The following is a 24,333-nucleotide window of genomic DNA, read 5'->3' on the forward strand; positions in this document are numbered from 1 at the left end:
GCTCAGTTTCCTCGGACATTCAAGTGAATGTTGAGTGATTCAGGCTTACTCGGCTGTTACATGAGTGCAAAAAAATGCCCTAATCACTCCAATGTTTTGCAAGAAATATTCAACAGAACAAACTCCAACCAATAGGAGGCGTAAGAACAAAGAACGTGCAGATTCATCCACAAACTGTCCCGAAGGAGTGTTACTCCACAAACCATACTCCAGCCGCTAGGCGGAACCAGCACAAAAAGAAACATTGAAGGTGCTCAGTTCCTCGGACGAACAAGTGAATGTTCAGTGAGTCAGGTCCACTCGGCTGCATAGAAAGTATCAAACATGACCTACTCATTCCATTGACTTTATGAAGGACATGGCTTGTTGTGGGCATGTAAATATTTTGCGGCCTTCCTTAGTATCTATTCTCAATTTGGCCTGGAACATCAGTGCAAAAGCAACCTTCTGTAAGAGTTTCTTGTATTCCTTGAATCGATCATGTTTCTCTCTTGTCAAATTCGCAAAGTCTGGGAACAAGAAAATGTTGTGGTTCTTCCAAGAAAGCCTTCCTTTACTCCTCACTTCACGTAACACAAGATCTTTATCGGATGATCTCAGAAATTTGGCCAGAACTGATCGGGGCCTGTCTCCCTCCATGGATCTCCAAGCCGGAACCCTGTGAGCTTGCTCGATTTCCAGCTTATGGCCTGTTATGTCAAGCAGACTCGGGAAGAGCTCGTCTTGGAATTTCACCATATCTCGGCCTTCTTCGTTTTCAGGAATTCCAACAATTCTGATGTTTTTTTGCCGGCTACGATTCTCCAAGTCTTCCAACTTTTCCAAAACACGTGACTCCAGATAATCGATCCATTTCTCAACGTCTGACACTCTTGTAACCACCTCAGAGAATTTAGTCTCCATGGCAGTGATCGATCGACGTATTACAGCAAGATCCCCCAAGTCTGCAACGACCATCGTCAGCATTGCCGACATGCTCGACAGTTGATGCTGAATCTCTCCAACCGAACTGTCCAAACCAAGTCTGCGGCCCTGTCAGGGGTATTAGCTTGAGCACGTAAATGTCTTTTAATGTCTCCAGAACCCGAGGATTTTGAATTCTTTGACATATTGTCTTCATAGAACAGTTATGGATCAGGGTGTATAGAATCTTATCAGTTTATGACATAAAAAGTATTAAAAACTAGCAGTGTGTGCAGAGCTCGTTGTTCACACGTCCGACCCTCTTCCCTGGGTCACGTGACTCTTCCCTGAGGTCCACTTAAAATTTTATTTATTCATTTATTTTTGATTTATGAATTTATGAAAATTTTCCACCCTCTCTCTAACCCTTAGAATTTAACACAATTTTTGGCTGATGTGCATTTTAGACTTTTGTTTAAATGACCACTTTGCATGTGAAATAATAAACAACACAACATCTGCGGGGGTTTGCTGTCGGCTCCAATACAGTTTTTAACTGCCTCATTCTTTGATAACCACCTCTTTGCAAAGCCTGCATCAAGTTGTGTTAGGTTCACAAATCAATCCGTGCTGATGTGCAAAAGAATATTTCTAATATTGGGATTCTTGTATTTGCAAAGTAGTAGGTGCTACACAGCTAGGAATAGATCGAGGTTTCATGAACTTTCTAGACTTTTTAATTTCTTTTTCAGTAATTTTGGAATTTAGGGGCATACTTTTATTTGCAAAACATCAAATAATAATACATTTAAAACCTTCAAAATTGACATATGTTTTCGTGTGGATTTGTTGACTGATTTGGTGTGAATATAAAATAAAAAAAAATAATCTGCAATTATCCTGTCTGTATGGATGTAACAGCTTCTTTTATAGCAGCTTAAATGAAGGTACATTGTATGCTCATATTAATAGTGCAGAGGAGGCAACCCAGCATACTTTTCTTAAAATATTAAAAATATGCATATATATATATATATATATATATATTAGTATAGAAATTGCTCGGTTCTTAACAAGACACAATGGAAGTTGCAAACAATAAATTGACACAATTTAATTGTCTTTGTATTTATTTATTTACTAACAGGCAGTTGTGTGGAAAAAGGAAATGGTGGAGTGATTACCTGTGACAGCCTTGTACCTATTGCCAAATCACAGCTGTGCAGGTATTCAGTACAACAACAACCTAATTCAATATGAAACTGTCTAAACATTAGGCTCAGCATTTTCGAAATAAATGAGCAAAATCCCTGCTCTCCCCTAAATCTAAATTCAGAATGTATAGGCATATAATTAACTTTTCATTGTGCTGTGTTGTACTCTGTTATTGTGTATTAGTAGGAGCTACTTTTATGTCTGTGCTATTATTTTTAAAGCTGCTGTCAAGCTGATCATGATTATCTTTTGCAGTGTTTTGGACCACAATGCACTTATGTTCAGAAGTTATAATTAGACTATTTCAGATAAAATAAAACAATAGCTTTAAGGCCTCATTAAATTGCACATTTGTCATATGCAAATCTGCTTTGCTTCGTAGACAAGAGAGCCTATTAAAGATCCAGACCTTATTTCCCTGGCCTTTTTTTTTTTTTTTCTGATGTCTTCTGTTTCAACATCTCTAGAGACAGTGAAAGCAAAAACATCAGTAACACCTTCAACATCTTGGTTAAATTCTTCAAACTTCTGAAAGGCCCAGGTGAAGAGTGAAGAGCATAATTCCTACTGGCGTCTTGCAGCAAACAACCTGCATAGAGAGTAACAGGAAAAAAACATTTTCATTGAACTACCCTCCCACAGACTCCACAGTGCTGATAGAAGAATACAACGGTTATGGAAGAATACAACAGTTATTTTTAGGAAATGTGTCATGATCTATTTTAATATCAGCAAAATATCTAACTGTCATATGTCTCATTAAAAAATGTGTCCTCTTCAATGCCATGTAGCAGTCAGCCAAACCACTGGCATCTCTGACTGCTTTTGCAGATATTTTTTTCCAGCAGCATTTAGAAGTGAATTGGGGAAAATATAACAAAACACTTGACTTAAATGTTTTGCATGATAAAAATAAATAAATTAATAAATTGACAACAACAACAACAACAACAATAATAATAATAATAAAACTTTTGATCTTATATGCTTTAAGTTAGTTTTGAAGACAAATAAATGTGCTTAAGTTTGAATTTCTTTACAAAACAAACAAACAAACACAGATAAGTGTCAGTTCCCATTTTTCTGCATTATTTGCCACTAGTAAATGCCCAATTTTACTAGCAATGTAGATTTTCTCCCAGGATTTTCCAACTCGCTATATGAAGATGAACAGACATGCAAAGCTTTCGATTCTGACAGCTGTAAGCTCACATGCATGTGTGCAGTATTGCAACTGTGTACGTCAACTGTAGATCAACATCACTTCTCGCTAGCTTTACTTTCACCTATTCTTCCAGAACGAATCATGTGTAAACCTGTGTGCATTTAACTTTTGTCAAATTCCAATCCAAGTTTTAAAAAATGCATGGAAATTCTCCATAAATTCCTCTGTGTCAATCTCGGATATATTTATAGTCTACATTTGTGAACAACACACATCACAAAATGTCAAAACAATATTCAACTCTGTAACATGCAAACTCATTACTTTGAAATTGCTAATACAGAACAAATATACAGAGCATTCATAAAGTATTCAGACCCCTTCATTTTTTCACATTTTGGTATGTTGCAGCCTAATGCTAAAATGCTTTAAAAAACAAAATACATTTCACATCACTCTACACTCCATACCATAATGACAAAGCAAAACCCAGATTTTTTATAACTTTGTAAATTTATTAAAAAGAAAAAACTGAAATATCACATTGACATAAGTATTCAGACCCTTCAGACCCCCCAGACACCATTTCTCTGGATCTTCTTTGAGATGGAGTCCACCTGTGGCAAATTCAGTTGATTGGACATAATTTGGAAAGGCACACGCCTGCCTATATAAGGGTTCACAGCTGAAAATGCATATCAGAGCAAAAACCAAGCCATGAGGTCAAAGGAATTGCCTGCAGAGCTCAGAGACAGGATTGTGTTGAGGCACAGATCTGGGGAAGGTTTCAAAACATTTCAGCTGCATTGAAGGTTCCCAAGAGCACAGTGGCCTCTATAATTCTTAAATGGAACAACCAGGACTTTTCCATTGAGCCAGCATCCCAGCCAAACTGAGCAATCGGGGGAGAAGGGCACTGGTAAGAGTGGTGACCAAGAACCTGATGGTCACTCTGGTTGAGCACCAGAGATCATGTGAGGAGATGGCAGAAACTTGCAGAAGGACAACCATCACTGCAACACTCCACCGATCTGGACTGGCCAGACGGAAGTCTCTCCTCAGTGCAAGACACATGAAAGCCCACTTGGAATTTGCAAAAAAGCACATAAAGAACTCTCAGACTGTGAGAAACAATATTCTCTGGTCTGATGAAATGAAGATTTAACTGTTTGGCCTCAATTCCAAGCGTCATGTCTGGAGGAAACCAGGCACAACTCATCACCTGCGCAATACCATCCCAGTGGTGAAGCATGGTGGTGGTAGCATCATGCTGTGGGGGTGTTTCTCAACGGAAGGGACTGGGGGACCGGTCAGGGTTGAAGGAAAGCTGAACGCAGAAAAATACAGAGATATCCTTAATAAAAACCTGGTCCAGAGTGTTCAGGACCTCAGACTGGGCCGAAGGCTCACCTTCCAACAGGACAATGACCCTAAACACACAGCCAAGACACCACAAGAGTGGCTTAGGGACAACTCTGTGAATGTCCTTGAGTGGCCCAGCTAGAGCGGGGACTTGAACCCAATTGAACATCTCTGGAGAGACCTGAAAATGGCTGTCCACCAACTGTCCCCTTCCAACCTGACAGAGCTTGAAAGGATCTGCAGAGAAGAATGGCAGAAAATCCCAAAATCCAGATGTGCATAGCTTGTCGCATCATACCAAAAAAGTATTGAGGCTGTAATCACTGCCAAAGGTGCTTCAACTAAGTACTGAGTGAAGGGTCTGAATACTTATGTCAGTGTGATATTTCAGTTTTTTATTTTTAATAAATTTGCAAAGTTATCAAAAATCTGTTTTTTGCCTTGTCATTATGGGGTATGGCATGTAGACTGATGTGAAAAAAAAAAAAAAATATATATATATATATATATATATATATATATATATATATATATATATATATATATATATATATATATATATTATGTAATTTAAAGCATTTTAGCATAAAGGCTGCAACATAACAAAATGTGAAAAAAATGAAGGGGCCTGAATACTGTAACGTCTGTGTAAGATCAGTGATGGCTAATTACACTTTGTTTAAAAAAAAACCCTTTTAGCCTTTTGACATTTGCATATAAATTACTGACCTGGCCTCCGCGTTTACATTTATATGGGTGCTAAATTGCAGATGGTCTTTATCACTATCAAAAGGATGCTAAAACAGGTCGCCTCTGGAGTGTCTCCATCAAGCTTCAAACACATTCCACAGAAAGGGGGGTGACCCCCGTGCCAGGCACCAGAGCAGTTGTCTGTCTCCACCAATTCCAATACACGTCACACACACACCTAAAGACATTTTCTCTATTTAGGCCATAGTAAGCAGTTATAAATGTATCTGCTATATGCATGTGTTGTATGTATATTCCCCTATTATATTAACTTAGTTAAAACCCTTTTACTTGTATTAGTTAGACGTTAAATGCCTATATTCAAGTGTATGAGTGTATCTCTGCTTTAATATCGTCTGGAGGTTACCTTCTTGGTATCAAAATGATCTTCTCTTTATTTCTCACACAATAATGTACACCATGTGATCGTGAAATACATCGAACAATTCTTACTATGTTTTGAATTAAAAGCTGCACTAGCGGTCCAGATCAGCAATAAAATGCGAATGGGCCATAAACGGAGACAAAGGATGTCTCTCCCGCTCAAAATGCATGCCTCTGATTGGCCACTCCACCCACAAAATGGGTGCGGCAATGAACTATTAAAACTCCAGAACGCAGACTAATCATCGCTCAAAACTCTTCTTCTTGAGACCAACACACTCCAAAACTCTCCTCTTGAGTTTAACCTTCTGGCAGTGTTTACCTTCAAGTAACTTTGTGGATTTGCTGTGGACTTCTTCAACTCACTCCTAAACAAATCGTCGAGAACCTCGTCTACCGCATCAAGACTCTTATTCAGCAACAAACCAATGCAAGTAACCATTTACAACTGATTAGATGCGCGTTTAAGTTTGAACCCCTTTTAAGGTGAATTGTGCCTCTGATGATTCTCATTTAGGTTGTGGTTAATTGATGTGAAATACTGCCATTCTTTGCTCTTCTCTCTCCTTTCCTTACTTTCCTTCATTCTATATATGTATGTTTTGCTTAGTTTGTTTGTATGTTAGTTATAGTTTCATTTATTAAATCCCTTATATTCACAATTGATTGTCTCTGTGTTCCGCTCACAATTCAAAGTCACTGAATGTTGCTCCTTGCTACATGCTAAACTACTGCTAGCACTGTATAAGTAGGAAGGCTATTGTTCCTTGGCCAGGAAAGTAATCTTCCTAGAGTTGATAAATAATTATATTGTCTGCTCAGTGGACGGACAGATCAAGTAATTGTAATATCGATTCTGCTACAGTTAATTCTAAGATCTAATCTAAATATTTATTATTAATTATAACCAGTTATAATTAATTATAAATAATTCCCTTTTTAAGCTAATTTGCTACAATACTTTGTTTCTACTTCTATATATCTTAATGATGTTCAATTTATAATATAATAATTTTACAAGAAAAGCTATCGTATGGCTTTAGAAGATTTTAAATATAGTGCAGAAGTAGTATGTTTGGTCTAAAATTTTGAAAAACTTTATTTAAGGTGCCCCGATAAATAATTCACAATAAGACCATGAACATGTATTAAAAAAGTCATTTCTATGTCAAAATGTCAATTTTGATTTCATGTTGACTAACTTTTTTATGGTCTTGACCTACAAGCATTACGACTTTTGAACAAACATTTACTGACATAATCAAAGGTTTTCATCTGTGGAAATCATAGATTGAGGCATTCATGGGGCTGTTGCTGTCTCTACAGGTCACTTAATTCATGCCAGTGAGGTACTGGAGTGCTGTAGAGGTTAATAAAAGGACAATTGCTACTTAATACTGAAGTGTGTACTTTCTATGCCACTAGCCTCACCAAATGGAACTGCAAAAATAATTACTGTTTTCAAAGATCAATAGCATCTGACAATGAGCGTCTCGTATGGTTAAATTCTTCAAAGTTCTTAAAGGCCCAGGTAGTGAAGAGCATCATTACCTTTGACATCTTATGTCAGTAAACAACCTACATCTGGGTATTCTCATTTAGCCATCCTAAATGAATTAACTAAATTGTACTGTAATTTTTGCAACACCGTTTTTGCTTTTTTTTTTTCTCACCCTGCATTGTCTCGCATTGGTTGGACAAACATGTGATCGCACCCCAAACTATTGCCATTGGTTAAGTCCGTTTTGCTGTGTCAGTAAGCTTTGGTCTGATACGGCTGATATCAGGAGCCTATGATAAAAGCCTTCTTATTATATACACTCACCGAGCACCTGAACACCTACTTACTCATGCAATTATCTAATCAGCCAATCGTGTAGCAGCAGTGCAATGCATAAAATCATGCAGATACAGGTCTGGTGTTTCAGTTAATGTTCATATCAACCATCAGAATGTGGAAAAATGTGATCTCAGTGATTTCGCTGAGATGCTATTCTACTCACTACAATTGTACAGAGTGATTATCTGAGTTACCATAGCCTTTCTGTCAGCTCGAACCAGTCTAGCCATTCTTTGTTGACCTCTCTCATCAATAAGCTGTTTCCGTCCACAGAACTGCCGCTCACTGGATGTTTTTTTTTTTTTTTTTTGGCACCATTCGGGGTAAACTCTAGAGACTATTGTGCGTGAAAATCCCAGGAGATCAACAGTTACAGAAATACTCAAACCAGCCCGTCTGGTACCAACAATCATGCAATGAACTAAATAACTGAGATCATATTTTTTCCCCATTCTGATGGTTGATATGAACATTAACTGAAGCTCCAAACCGATATCTGCATGATTTTATGCATTGCACTTCTGCCACACGATTGGTTGATTAGATAATTGCATGAATAAGAAGTGTACAGGTGTTCCTACTAAAATGCTTGCTGAGTGTATATTATTTTCCTAATTCAAAAGTTTCACTCTTTATTCCAAAAACAAATAATCTTTAATCCATCTATTATACTATTTTGCTGCCTGATTTCTCTTAATGCATACAAAAGTCTGGATCAGGGTTTCAGTATGTATATTAGTATGTTTTTTTCTGTGTGTGTCTGTGTTTAAATTTGTGATTTCATTTGTGCTGGTGTGTGTGTATGTTGGCGGGTTTGGGTGGTTTACGAGTAATTTTGTTTAGGTTACAACATGGTAATTACAAGTGTATTATGCTATAAATGTGGTTTATGAGGACATTTCTAGTAACTCATTAAAATAACTTAAAAAAACATACTAAACAATGTTTTTTTTTTGAAAATGTAAAAATGCAGAAAGTTTTTTGTGAGGGTTAGGTTTAGGGGTAGAGTTAGAGGATATAATCTACAGTTTGTACGGTATAAAAATCATTATGTCTATGGAGAGTCCTCATAAGGATAGCCGCACCAATATGTGTGTGTGTATGTGTGTGTGTGTGGGTGTGTTTTACTCAAAGGCTCTCTTTGTTCCTGTTAGGGTTTCCAATCGATTCTCCCCACTCAGTGATGCACCCACTGAGAATCATGTTTAAAGAGCCCTTGTTATTGGTGATTCTATTGTAAGAAACGTGGAAATAGAGACTCCAGCCACTATTGTTAATATGCATTTCGGGTGCCAGATTGACCGACATCAAATAAAATTTACAAGTGCTGGCTAATACTAAATGTAGATTTTCTAAAATTGTTATTCATGTCAGCACTAATGATGTCCGTCTTCGCCAGTCGGGAATCACTAGAGATAATGTTAAAGAGGTGTGTGTATTTGCAGAAACGATGTCAGACACTGTAATATGCTCTGGCCCCCTCCCTGCTCGTCATGGTGATGAGGTTTATAGTAGATTAGTGTCACTGAATGGCTGGATGTCTGAGTGGTGTCTGGAGAATAGAATAGGATTTATAGACAATTGGAAGAGTTTTTGGGGTAGACCTGACCTGCTATAGAGAGACGGACTCCATCCCTCCAGGGAAGGTGCCACTCTCCTCTCTAGTAATTTGGTTCATAGTCTTAATAGTGATAGTATTTGACTAACTGGGGCCCAGGTCAGGAAGCAGACAAACTGGTTAATCCGAACGTCTGCTAGCTGCCTTGAGACGTCACACAGGCCACATAAGCTACAACACATAGAGACAGTATCACCTAGATAACATATAGAGACTGTGTCTGTTCCCCGAACTACCAAACACAAAACCCTCACTAAATCTTTAGAAAAAATTTGATTAAGGTCAAACTTGAACAAAACAAACAAATTAAAGATAAACATCATATAAAGATAGGGCTACTAAACATTAGATCTCTTTCTACCAAAGCACTAATTGTAAATGAAATTATTACAGATCATAGTTTGGATGTGCTCTGTTTGACTGAAACCTGGCTTAAACCAGATGAATATATTAGTTTAAATGAATCTACTCCCCCAGGTTATTGTTATAAAAATGAGCCTCGTTTGAAGGGTCGAGGAGGAGGTATTGCTACAATTTTATAGTGAAGTTTTTGGTGTTACTCAGAGGACAGGATATAAATTTAAGTCTTTTGAACTAATGATGCTTAATGTGAAAACGTCAGATATAGATATAAATAAAAAACTCTGTCGTCTTTTACCCTTGCTACAGTATATAGATCACCCGGGCCTTATTCTGATTTCCTTGGTGAATTTGCAGATCTTGTAGTTACTGTAGATAGAGCTTTAATTGTTGGTGACTTCAACATTCACATAGATAATGAAAATGACACATTGGGATTAGCATTTATCGATATTCTCAACTCTCTTGGGGTCAGACAAAATGTAACAGGACCAACTCATCGCCATAATCATACGCTAGATTTAATTCTGTCATATGGAGTTGATGTTTATACTATAGAAATTCTGCCGCAGAGCGATGACATCTCGGATCATTGCCTCGTCTCTTGTATGCTGCGATCAACTAATGTTACTCAATCTACACCACACTATCATTCAGGTAGAACTATTCTTTCGACCACTAAAGATAGCTTCACTAATAATCTTCCAGATCTATCTCATACACTCAGTAAACCCCAAAGCCTAGAAGAACTTGATGAAATAACAGAAAATATAAATACAGTCATCTCTAGCACTCTTGATAGTGTCGCCCACCTTCGATTAAAGAAAATTAAAGAAAAAGCCCTACACCATGGTACAATGATCACACTCATGCTCTCAAGAGAGCAGCTCGGAAAATGGAGCGCAAGTGGAAGAATACAAAATTAGAGGTATTTCACGGTGCAAAGAAGCATAGTGTCTGTAGCTACAGACAGGCACTAAAAGCTGCCAGGTCAGCATATTTTAACAAACTCAAAGAAAATAACCACAACAATCCTAGGTGTTTATTCAGTACTGTGGCTAAATTGGTTAGGAATAAAGCCTCAACAGAACCAGATATTCCGTCACAGCACAAGAGTAATGTCTTCATGATTTTTTTACTGATAAAATTGAAATAATCAGAAATAAAATTGTAATTATTTAATCATCTGTCACAGTACCTCAGAAAACAGTGTCTCATAATTTTCCTCACGTGCAACTTCAATCCTTTGCTGTCATAGGTCATGAAGAGCTAACAAAACTTATCGAAACATCAAAAGCCGCAACATGTTTGTTAGATCCAATACAAATCAAGCTCTTAAAAGAGGTATTTCCTGTAATCTCAGAACCTCTTCTTAATATTATTAACTCTTTCCTATCCTTAGGACATGTCCCAAGAAACTTTAAAATGGCAGTTATCAAACCACTTATTAAGAAGCCACAACTTGATTCTGGAGAACTGGCTAATTATAGACTGATTTCAAATCTCCCGTTTATGTCGAAAATACTAGAAAAGGCAGTGTCCTCCCAAATATGTTCATTTACACAGAGAAATAGTATATATGAACAATTTCAGTCAGGATTTAGGCCTTATCACAGTACAGAGACTGCACTTATCAGAGTTACAAATGACTTGCTTTTATCATCTGATCATGGATGCATTTTACTTCTAGTGCTTTTAGATCTTAGTGCTGCTTTCAACAGGGTAGATCACAGCATTTGTGGAGTTGCATTAGCATGGTTTAGGTCCTATTTAGCAGACCGCTACCACTTTGTCTATGTAAATGAGGAATTGTCAAACCAAACAAAAGTATGGAGTGCCACAGGGATCAGTTTTTCTCCTTGCATATGCTTCCCCTAGGAGATATTATCAGGAATTGTGGAATATGTTTCCAATGTTATGCCGACAATACCCAACTTTAAATTTCTTCAAAACCTGATGAGATTTCACAATTCTCCAAATTAGCAGTGTATCAATGAAATAAAAGACTGGATGGCAAGAAATTTCCTTCTACTCAATTCCGACAAAACAGAGGTACTAATTATTGGACCAAAAACCTCTAAAAATTAGCCGCTAAAATCTAATTTGACTCTCGATGGATGTACTGTTACATCATCTTCAACAGCGAAGAACTTAGGTGTTATATTTGATAACAATCTGTCCTTTGAAAATCAAATTACCAATGTTTGTAGAACAGCATTCTTCCACCTAAGAAATACTGCTAAATTAAGACACATGCTCTCTGCAGCTGATGCCGAAAAACTAATTAATGCGTTCATGACCTCTAGACTAGATTATTGTAATGCATTACTGGGAGGATGTCCAGCAAGATCAATAAATAAACTTCAATTGGTTCAAAATGCAGCAGCCAGAGTGCTAACGTGAACCAAGAAATATGATCATATTAGCCCCATTTTATCATCGTTACATTGGCTACCTGTTAAATTTCATATTAATTTTAAAATTATGTTAACTACGTACAAAACTTTGAATGGTCTAGCTCCGCAGTATTTACGTGACCTTCAGCCACGCTATATTCCATCACGTTCATTACGATCGCAAAATTCTGGCCTGTTAATAGTTCCTAGAACATCAAAATCCACAAAAGGAGATAGATCCTTTTCATATTTGGCTTCTAAACTATGGTATAGTCTCCCTAACACAGTTCGAGATGCAGACACACTCACTCAGTTTAAGTCTAGACCAAAGACTCATCTATATAGCCAGGCATACACCTAATTTATCCTTCTACTCACAATTAGGCTGCTTTAGTTAGGTCTGCCGGAACCAGAAACAGTGATCATGATCTATAACTCTGCAATTAATTGAATGGCATCTACGCTAATATTATTTTATTTGTTTCCCTGTCTCAACCTCGGGACTCCTATCCTGAGGTCAGCAGAACCGGCTGGATCCAGCTCCATTCCTGCTTCATGTTGGACTCCACAGCTACGTGTCGCTGTGTGATGATGACTTATAGCAGCCTGTGCCAGCCAAACATCACTTCAGTCTATTATGATGGACTTCAGATGATGAACTGATGCCAACTCCAACCATAAGACATGGGATACTTCATACACTATATTGCCAAAAGTATTCGCTCATCTGCCTTTAGATGCATATGAACTTAAGTGACATCCCATTCTTAATCCATAGAGTTTAATATGACGTCGGCCCACCCTTTGCAGCTATAACAGCTTCAACTCTTCTGGGAAGGCTTTCCACAAGGTTTAGGAGTGTGTTTATGGGAATTTTTGACCATTCTTCCAGAAGCACATTTGTGAGGTCAGACACTGATGTTGGACGAGAAGGCCTGGCTTGCAGTCTTCGCTCTAATCATCCCAAAGGTGCTCTATCGGGTTGAGGTCAGGACTCTGTGCAGGCCAGTCAAGTTCTTCCACACCAAACTCGCTCATCCATGTCTTTATGGACCTTGCTTTGTGCATTGGTGTGCAGTCATGTTGGAACAGGAAGGGGCCATCCCCAAACTGTTCCCACAAAGTTGGGAGCATGGAATTGTCCAAAATCTCTTGGTATGCTGAAGCATTCAGAGTTCCTTTCACTGGAACTAAGGGGCCAAGCCCAGCTCCTGAAAAACAACTCCACACCATAATCCTCCCTCCACCAAACTTCACAGTTGGCACAATGTAGTCAGACAAGTACTGTTCTCCTGGCAACCGCCAAACCCAGACTCGTCCATCAGATTGCCAGATGGAGAAGTGTGATTCGTCACTCCAGAGAACGCGTCTCCACTGCTCTAGAGTCCAGTGGCGGCGTGCTTTACACCACTGCATCCAACGCTTTGCATTGCACTTGGTGATGTATGGCTTGGATGCAGCTGCTCGGCCATGGAAACCCATTCCATGAAGCTCTCTACGCACTGTTCTTGAGCTAATCTGAAGGCCACATGAACTTTGGAGGTCTGTAGCAATTGACTCTGCAGAAAGTTGGTGACCTCTGCGCACTATGCGCCTCAGCATCCGCTGACCCCGCTCTGTCATTTTACGTGGCCTACCACTTCGTGGCTGAGTTGCTGTCATTCCCAATCGCTTCCACTTTGTTATAATAGCACTGACAGTTGACTGTGGAATATTTAGTAGCGAGGAAATTTCACGACTGGACTTGTTGCACAGGTGGCATCCTATCACAGTACCACGCTGGAATTCACTGAGCTCCTGAGAGCGGCCCATTCTTTCACAAATGTTTGTAGAAGCAGTCTTCATGCCTAGGTGCTTCATTTTATACACCTGTGGCCATGGAAGTGATTGGAACACCTGAATTCAATTATTTGGATAGGTGAGCGAATACTTTTGGCAATATAGTGTATGTCATTGCCTGAACCTTGGACTTAGGATAGACCTCACCAACATTACCGGCCAGGTTGAACTGCGATGCACCTCGCTGATCTCTGCCTGCATCACCTCGGTCTAATGATGGACTACACTCTTGAAATGGAATACATAGACTATCAATTAATTGCCAACAAAACCCTTCATCAGCCAACTAACAAAGACAATTGCATCTATGTGAACTTCTGCAGTTGATCCATGATGGATTTCAAAGACATTAGTCATTAATCTTACAGTTCATACAAAAGCTTTGTTTTAAACACTGACCCTTAACACTTAATTAGTTTAATAATTTTAAACCATGACTTGCACTATACATAAGTAATATTGGCATTATATTCATGATGTTAGCCAGAGGGGAACTGGCCCTCACAGTGAGTCTGGTTTCTCCCAAGGTTATTTTCTCCATTAACCAACATCTTATGGAGTTTTGTGTTCCTTGCCATGGTCACCTTCGGCTTGCTCACTGGGGTTATAAATACAATTATTATTTAATTACTTATTTTTAAACACAATTCACAATCGTATTTTATCAAACTACACAATTATGACTCTAAGACATTATATATATTACAGTTTTATCTTCTGTTAATGCCTGAACTTCTGTAAAGCTGCTTTGAAACGATGTGTGTTGTGAAAGACCCTATACAAATAAAAATGACTTGACTTTTTTAAACATTTTTAAAAAAAAATATATTGCCTTTGGACTACTGATAGATTGTACCCACTGAAATCAACAAGCAATTTAGTTCCGGACTCTGAGACATAAATCAACCAAATTTTATCCAACCAAAGTATCAGGGGTTAAACAAGCAAATAAATGAATCAGAGTCAAATTGCAGAGTTATTTTTACACTAGGGTTCAGTCAGTCTATGCTTATCAGATAATGTTTGTTATTTGAGTATCAAAGCTTAATAACTGTTGGTCTGCTTTCACTTCAATGTGCTCTTCAAAACCCTTTGAAAATGGCAAATAGTTAATATTTCCTTATCTTTTAAGGTGCTGAACATTATCACTATGAATATTTTTTTTCAAATTCTGTTCTTTCACATTGTAATTTATATTTTAGAATTTACTTATTTCTTTATTTGTGCAAATGATCTTAATCAGATCTGCACATCATAGGAGCATAGTCTTCGAACATCAGCATTTGTTTGGATCTAAGACCATCTCACAGGAAAATAAGTGCATTAGAGAATCATGCCACACTGTTGAATCCGTGAGTGGTATGAAGCAAAAAAAACTATTTATCCTTTTTTTTTTTTTTTTGCCATGTTTCTTTCTAACATTGTCCCATCTTTAAATGGCTATGCCCTCACATAATCTGTTCAGTGCCTCTGAAAATCGTTGTTTATTATAAAACAGATTAGAATGCTGAAGAAAAAGAACAGAATTTTTTTTGTGTGTGTGTGTGAAGTGTTTGTGTTTTGTGTTGAGTTGTGATTTGAGCTACAGCATAGTTTCATGAAAGGTGCATATGCTGTAGTTTAAATTTTGAGAGTGATGCTGATGATACCATTGACTATATAAGTCTTTTGGTATGCAAAAACAAGTGTTATTTTAGGTACTTTAAGAACATTTTTGTGTGAGCTTTATAGAGAGCCTTGTAGACTGGCATTTAAAAAGAGTAAGAGAGCTCTATCCTTACTACAAACAAGCTGCCAATCACATAAGGTTGAATTCACCTAATTTTAAAATTGGTTGTCACCTGCTCCTGACTTGCAGTTTTCACAAACCCTCTGTTCAACTGACCATCCAGAGGGGCTGAGGCCTCTGTTTCAAGCCGGGGGCACCACTCTCCCCGGCTTCACTCACAGTCAGTGAGAGCCTGGTTGTCACCTGCTCCCTATGCTAATTTTCTTAGTCATATTTCAGAGCTTTTGCTGTTTACCATTGCTTCAAACCTGTGAAGTTACTATGTCTAAGAGGATTGTGTTTGCTTTTTGCTTTGTATAGTATTTTTTTAACATACACAACACAGTATATACAGATGATTGTCTTGAGGTATAAACAAGATTAATATGGCCATTTATATTCACGGATTACCCTAACAGAGATTATAAAGAAAAGTGAAAGCATAACAATATAAATAAGGAGAATGGATGAAATTACTTTTTCTATCTGTGCGAAAGATACAACATTAGCGCTGGAGGAAATTAAACCATTTCAAAGGGTTAAAACACAAAACAGTTGCTAGAATTGTACATGAGGATATTTCCTCAAAACTGCAAAAATCTGGTTTTCATCGCTCTAAATAGAAAAATCAATACTGTCTCTGCACCATATGCTCTCTTGTCAACATTTGAAAGAAAAGAAAAACATAAATATGTAAATCAGTAATAATTCCAGTACTCTCATTTTTTTAGCGCTTAACTTGAGAAGCTATGAAGAGGAACATAGACGTGACAATTAGACAGTGTTGTATAAAGTATCCATTCGTCATATTTAAGTAAAAGTAAAGATACACTATATTGCCAAAAGTATTCGCTCACCCATCCAAATAATTGAATTCAGGTGTTCCAATCACTTCCATGGCCACAGGTGTATAAAATGAAGCACCTAGGCATGCAGACTGCTTCTACAAACATTTGTGAAAGAATGGGCCGCTCTCAGGAGCTCAGTGAATTCCAGCGTGGTACTGTGATAGGATGCCACCTGTGCAACAAGTCCAGTCGTGAAATTTCCTCGCTACTAAATATTCCACAGTCAACTGTCAGTGGTATTATAACAAAGTGGAAGCGACTGGGAATGACAGCAACTCAGCCACGAAGTGGTAGGCCACGTAAAATGACAGAGCGGGGTCAGCGGATGCTGAGGCGCATAGTGCGCAGAGGTCGCTAACTTTCTGCAGAGTCAATCGCTACAGACCTCCAAAGTTCATGTGGCCTTCAGATTAGCTCAAGAACAGTGCGTAGAGAGCTTCATGGAATGGGTTTCCATGGCCGAGCAGCTGCATCCAAGCCATACATCACCAAGTGCAATGCAAAGCGTTGGATGCAGTGGTGTAAAGCACGCCGCCACTGGACTCTAGAGCAGTGGAGATGCATTCTCTGGAGTGACGAATCACGCTTCTCCATCTGGCAATCTGATGGACGAGTCTGGGTTTGGCGGTTGCCAGGAGAACGGTACTTGTCTGACTGCATTGTGCCAACTGTGAAGTTTGGTGGAGGGGGGATTATGGTGTGGGGTTGTTTTTCAGGAGCTGGGCTTGGCCCCTTAGTTCCAGTGAAAGGAACTCTGAATGCTTCAGCATACCAAGAGATTTTGGACAATTCCATGCTCCCAACTTTGTGGGAACAGTTTGGGGATGGCCCCTTCCTGTTCCAACATGACTGCACACCAGTGCACAAAGCAAGGTCCATAAAGACATGGATGAGCGAGTTTGGTGTGAAAGAACTTGACTGGCCTGCACAGAGTCCTGACCTCAACCCGATAGAGCACCTTTGGGATGAATTAGAGCGAAGACTGCGAGCCAGGCCTTCTCGTCCAACATCAGTGTCTGACCTCACAAATGTGCTTCTGGAAGAATGGTCAAAAATTCCCATAAACACACTCCTAAACCTTGTGGAAAGCCTTCCCAGAAGAGTTGAAGCTGTTATAGCTGCAAAGGGTGGGCCGACGTCATATTAAACCCTACAGATTAAGAATGGGATGTCACTTAAGTTCATATGCGTCTAAAGGCAGATGAGCGAATACTTTTGGCAATATAGTGTACCTTCATGGAACTTGACTCAAGTAAAAGTAGCTCATGAGAAAAATACTTAAGTAATAAAGTAACTGATATTAAATTTACTTGTGAATTTTGACTGTATAGTTCAGTATGTATTTTTGTCCCATCGATGAAGAATAAAGCTTGCCAGAAAATAAGACTCATTTAGCTGGTTTATGAGGTGACAGGCTTGTGCAACAAAACAACATTTACCATCAGTATAGTATATATGGCTGCACAAGATTGATCAAATAAGACAGATAAAGAATCAATTAAAAGCATTCAACTACATGTATATTTTTTTTTTTTTTGTGCTAAAAAAGGAAAGAAAAAAGTGAAAAAGAAATATATATAAACAATAAAATAAAAATAGGCCTATTCTTTACTACTAAAATCACTTGAATGCACATTACATCACAATAACAACTTCTGGACACGGACTTCCCATGCACTTGAACTTGAACGCAGAATAAACCCCTACATAACTGAAACTCTTTATGCTGGTTATGTGTTTCACATAAGGCGTACTTCCGTGAGGGTTACTGCCTTCCTCTCCTCCGCACACTAAAGCATGAATCTGTCTACCTCTACAGCACTATTCACCAGCCATCACTAAGTCAGGCTCTAAGGCTGTTCCTTTGTTTATTATATTGGCAATACAGTCATCATATTCTGCATCCTCAGGAGTGGCAGGCTCCACTGCTGATGGCTGCCTAGAGAGGGCATCAGTAGCTGCATTATGCTGCCTGGGTGGTATTTCAAAGATGGCTAATTGAGGTACCCATCTTTGCTCAACTGCACCAAGCTTGGCCATTTTTAGATAGCACAGAGGGTTGTTATCTGTTATAACTGTAAGTCTGGCACCAGGATGTCTACGCCCAAAAGGCACCATTTCCAACAAAAGTCAAAGAACACTGCGTGAGCCAAAGTCATAAAACTCTCACACAGAAGAGCATCTCCACCTGAGACAATACACCCTACTGAGTAAGGACCATAAAACGCAAATCTCACTCACATCTGCTCCCTCTCTTCCATACATCACATCTCAGGTCACTTTAGAGTCACCAAAATCTAAGTTATGACTTATCCTGTTCTGTAATGTAAAAGGTTTTCTGATCATACATGTTTGGTATTATTCAAGAGGTCTCAGTGCAACTGGTAAAACGGTCTCATTCCCTTTCAGCAAAGTCAAATCACAAGTAAGATTTAAGAACTTAGTAAAATGCTGTATTCTATCAGGGACATGCCCCTCCCAGGTCTCTCACAGGAACCATATGCTGTATGCAGATTAGGTGTATTCTTTGTAAACATCAAACGACCTACTCAATTACAAGCTTCAAAGGTCTACTTACAACCCCCTAAATTGTAAACCAAATCTTGAATAACATCAAACAAACACATCTGAAATAACTACAGAATCATTTGGTACTTAAAGAGAGATGGCAAAGTAGACAGGGAATCTGCAGTCAGATCTCCCGCACAATTGCTGTGTAGTTTTCTCTACCAGGTATGCAATTCTTATTTCTTGTGCTTTGATAAAGGTTTGAATTTGACTTATTATTGTCTAATTGGAATTAATGAATGTATTATTTTACCTGGTAAATAAATTGTTACATTTGAGTTTATTCTGATTTACTCTGAAATTATTGTCTTTAGTAGATTACGTTAAGTCCATGTTTCCACAAATCTACCACCAGGTTAGTTGCGGACTAAAGCTCAGTTCTGAGTGGAGCATGTGGCACACTGACTGAGACTTTGGCATTAGTTCAAGGGTACTTAGAGTGTACAGGCTCGATATGGAATTTCCATTTAGGACAACATGAAGTTGATCAACCAACCTAAATAGGGTGAAGTCTAAACCTCTGGTTATTATAATATTTTTCTAGCTAAGTGTACATAGGAAACTATGACATGATTATATAAAGCTATTTTTAACTTAGGTATTGGTCTATCTTTGTAAATTTTAGCGGTCATGACCTCTGAGTAGAAATAATGTTACTCTAAGTGTCTACTATCTAAGGGGACTAAATAAAATACTTTTAGATAAAAGAGCATGCGTGAGCAGCCATCTAAATAGTATTTAGTCAATTACCTCTGTCTAATGACCAAGACTGGCATGTTTGTGATCGTGAGATCCGCGTACACGGCCGTCACAAGACACTTTAAGCGACATAGGAATCCGAATGAACGATGTTCAAATGTTAAACCAAATTTAATAATTAAGATTGGAACATTAATATATCCTTGGAAACTTATATAATTGGAGTCAGATAAAATAAACGGGGATCATAAAACAAATAATATAGTTATTTAATCAGAACGAAATAACTTAAACTTAAATGCGCATGATAAGACAGAACATGCAGCAGACCTTCAACCACACCATTGGATACCATCCTTGGGCCTTTGGGTGGCCTCCCCCTCACATAACCACAAACTTGGAACCCAGTAGATAATCACAGAATTTTTCAGCGATAGCCCACTTGAGGGCCAGTAGCTCAAGCTTCATGCTACTGTAATTTCTGTAATTTCTTTCTGCATTACGAAGTCTCCTACTGGCAAAAGCTATGACTCTCCTACACTCACCCTGCTGCTGGTATACAACAGCACCTAGGCCTTCACTGCTCGCATCAGTCTCCAGTGTAAAAGGAATATTGAAATCTGCATACCCTAACACAGGAGCAGAAGTAAGCTTCTCCTTCAGCAGCTCAAATGCTGATTGGCACTCTGATGACAACAAAGTACTAAACTCTCACTTTGTGGAGCTAAACTGCTTGATACACAGGTTCACTAAATAATGGAGGGGGCCGGCAATTCTAGAAAAACCCTCAATGAACTTTCTGTAGTAACTACAGAACCCTAAAAATGAGTGTAATTCCTTAAATGTACTGGGAATTTTCCATTGTTTGACTGCTTCAACTCTATCTGGATCAGTAACAATACCTCAAGCTGAGATCTGATGACCCAAAAAAGTTACTTCTTGCAGCAAGAAATTACACTTTTCAGGCTTAAATTTGAGACCTGTTTCTTTTAGTTTGTTAAAGACTACTTCCAGTCTCTGCAAGTGCTCAGGGAAAGTGGGCGAGTACACTAGTATGTCATCAAGGTAAACTAGCCTGATCTGAAAAATTAGATCACTCATGGAAGCCTGCATAAGATGTTGAAACGTCGAAGGTCCATTGCAAACCCCAAAGGGCACCCAAGAATACTCAAAGATCCCAAATGGAGTCGTAAATGCAGTCTTATGCCTATCTTGCTCGTGGACAGCAACCTGATGATATCCACTAGGTAAATCAATGGAAAAAAATAATTTTGCCTAGGATAGTTGAAAATATTGATGCACTACAAGGAGCTGAGGAAACGTGTCTTGCTTGGTCTTTGAGTTCAGCTGCCTGTAATCAACACAAAGTCTAACTAGCATGCTAGGTGAAGCATAAGCACTAGTGCTTTTGTGGATCAATCCTTTCTGAAAGAGTTTGGTGATATGTTCTCTGACTTCCCTATACTGAGTAGGTGGGATATGCCTATAAGGCTGGGCCACTGGTACATAATCCACCATGTGAATCTCATGTTGCACTTTGTCTGTAAAACCGAGATCTTCATCCTCGAGAGCAAAAACATCACAGTACTTCATCAACAAATCACTCAGCTCTGCCTGCTGTTCAGGAGTGCTACCAATGTGTAGCTTTTTGAGAAACTCTTTGGAGCTGTCCTCCAATAACTGACTGTCTTTTGTGTTTACACTGATCTCTTCAATATCAGCAGAAATTCTCTGAAATCTCACCTCACGTCTCATTGGACTTCACATTTTTGACACGAGACAGAGTAGCAAGTCCTGTACAGGAAACAATTGTTTCTCTGAAGTCACAAGAGAGGAAACAACAATCAGACCACCAGGTAAAGGTGTGTTCGCTGGTTCTAACAGGAATTCCCGTGAACCATCATGCAACATATTCTTTGCTCCCTTGACCATTACCACTGTAATTGATGAAGCAGGTATGTGTACCATGTCTTTTCCAGCTACTCGGACTATGCTTCCCTTCTCTAGACTGCTGGCATTCTGCATCTGCTGAAATGCCTCCCTCCAATCAGACTGCAACTCTCCACCTAGGGTAGTGTTAAACTCTGCATGAAACAGGTCTACATCTGCTAATGATGTTCATGCCAATGAGGGCTGGTACAGCAGAAGAGTTTTGTGAATCTCTGACTACTAGAAAACCACACTCTGGTAAGGTAATACCCATGGTTTCAACCTCCAACTCAAGATAACCTAGGTAAGGTATGTCTAAACCATTGGTAGCTGTAATCTTCAGCCAACCTGCTGTGGACAGCATATCTTCAACCTCCCCAGACAGGTGTTCTCTGAAGAAACTCTCAGAAATAGTACTGACTTGGCTTCCTGTATCAAGTAAACAAGAGGCCATTACTCCACTAATCTTTAGATTAGTGACTGGACATTTTCCCACAATATGCTTAAGTAGTCGGTCACGACAAGTATCGACATTGGTTGAGCCTATAGACTATCCTCACACTGCCTGGCTCACAGGAAGTGAGGGTGCAAGTTTCCCTGCTGCACTGATGATTTAGCATTCCATGTGACAGTCTGTTGTTTATCTTCACACACAAATACCCAAAAATTTGTACAGTTTGCATAGTGTTCATGACAGAAATGTAGTGCCTTGATCAATGAGGATTTCTTTCGGAATCCTCACTCGGGAGATTATTCTGAAGAGTGCCTCCACAACACTATGTGCTGAGATGTTGCACAGAGGCTCTGCTTCTGGATATCGCGTTGCATAGTCCACCAGAACCAATACAAAGCGATATCCACGTGCTGTCCGCTCTAATGGCCTGATGAAGTCCATGCCAATTCTTTCGAAGGGGACCTCGATTAACAGAAGGGGGTGCAATGGTGCTCTTAGGGTAGCCGGCGGATTCACCAGCTGACATTCATGGCATGCCAAATACCACCTGTGAACATCCCTGTGAATGCCCGGCCAATAGAAATGGGTCATTAGTCGGTTCAGTGTCATTTCCTGCCCTAAGTGACCCGCCATCGGATTATAATGAGCTGGTTGGAATAACATTTCCTGACGGCTCCGCGGTATTAACAGCTGGGTTGTATCCTCTTGTGTCTGAGCATCCTGCGTCACTCGATACAACCACTCTTTTATAATAGCAAAATATGATATGAAAGCGCAATGTTTGGTTGGAATCATTGACCATCAATAACTTTCACTTGGTCAAGGGCATGCCTAAGGGTTTTGTCTCTCGACTGCTCTAGGGGGAAATCCCTTTCGGAAAATCCTCTATGGATGGGAGGGACCGAAGCATCCCCTCCCTTACATCATCCTGACGTGGAAGTGATGAGGACCGCCCCAGCTCTGCCTCCCCTGCTAAGGCAACGCACATTTCAAATCTAACAACTTTCTCGCAGGATCTATACACATATTCCCTTTAATATATTTTTAAATTCCAGCCAATTAGTTCCCAAAATTAATGGATGGGTGATGCGGGAACTAACTGGCGCCTTCATTCGATGCTTTTGTCCCTGAAATTTAATAACGAGTGTCACTACAGGATAATTGTTAATATCCCCATACACACCCCTCACCCTTTTACTTGTGCCCAAAGGCTCGTCTTGAACCAAACATTGGTGTATAGTGGTCTGGTTACAGCCCGTATCCACCAAGGCTTGATGTGTACTCCCCATGACACTCTGTATGCTCCGGCTCAATTGGGGGCAGCCCGTGGAGTGTCGGGGAGCCAGACCACAGTTCCCAACTCCATCATTGGGCATTGGTCCCAGAAGTGCCCTGGATCCCCGCAACTCCAGCACGCTGACCCAGGCGCTATGCCTGCAGCTGTGTCGGTGGATACATCCACCTAAGAGGGAGAGTGACGAGACACTGAGGCCACCGGTGGCGGGACAAACCCCCGTGAATGGGGAGCTGGCTTCGGCAGCAAGTTTTCATGCCTCTTTGGTACTGGGATGGGCTGCAGTGAAGGGACAGAGTGAGGGGGGGACACGGGAAGTGGAGAGAGAGAGTGGGAGGGCTCTTCCGCACTCTGATACGCCGACATATGGTCCTCCGCCAGTTGGACGGCCTCCTCTAGAGACGCCAGGCGTTGGCACTGGACTCATTCCACTGTTCCTTTCGGTATATGGCAGATAAGCTGCTCCAGCACCACGAGATCGATGATTCCTCAGCCAGCAGGCAAATCCGGCAGGCGTCCCAGACTCGTTGAGTGAAGGCAAACGGGCAGCCACGCCCATCCATCTTCATCGACCGGAAGAGTTGTTGGTATTGCTCAGGGCTGCAACCGACCCGCTGCAGGATAGTCTTCCTCAGATCGTCATACACCAGGAGACTTGCCACCGGTAGTTATTGCGTCACGAGTTGAGCTTCCCCGGAAAATAGTGGGATGAGTCTGGCCGCCCACTGAGCATGCGGCCAGCCCCAGATCTCGGCTGTCCTCTTGAACAGATCCAGGATGGCCTCGGGATCATCTTCTGCCCCCATCTTCATGAGGGCAACTGGGGCATGGGGGCTGCTGGGTCCGGGGTCATGGCCAGGGCTTTCTCTTGGTGTTGGAAGGGGCCAACCACTGGTCCAATGGTGGTATCCAATGGTGTGGCTAAAGGATTCCTGCACGTT

The 24,333-nt window shown here is 39.9% G+C and overlaps 1 protein-coding gene across 1 annotated transcript in view; it reads left to right on the forward strand.

Moving 5' to 3' along the window:
- The window catches only part of LOC127421662 (uncharacterized), a 726,036-nt gene extending 702,186 nt beyond the window's left edge, over positions 1–23,850 (forward strand). The window contains exons 2-5 of the mRNA XM_051664786.1: positions 16,799–17,579; positions 21,188–21,299; positions 21,437–21,571; positions 23,422–23,850. Of these exons, the coding sequence (XP_051520746.1) occupies positions 16,894–17,579; positions 21,188–21,299; positions 21,437–21,571; positions 23,422–23,850 (1,362 nt within the window). The 5' untranslated portion in view covers positions 16,799–16,893. The remainder of the gene's footprint in view (positions 1–16,798; positions 17,580–21,187; positions 21,300–21,436; positions 21,572–23,421) is intronic.
- Positions 23,851–24,333: the final 483 nt, after the last annotated feature.

This window comes from Myxocyprinus asiaticus, chromosome 30 (assembly GCF_019703515.2).
Source record: "Myxocyprinus asiaticus isolate MX2 ecotype Aquarium Trade chromosome 30, UBuf_Myxa_2, whole genome shotgun sequence".
NCBI lineage: Eukaryota > Metazoa > Chordata > Actinopteri > Cypriniformes > Catostomidae > Myxocyprinus > Myxocyprinus asiaticus.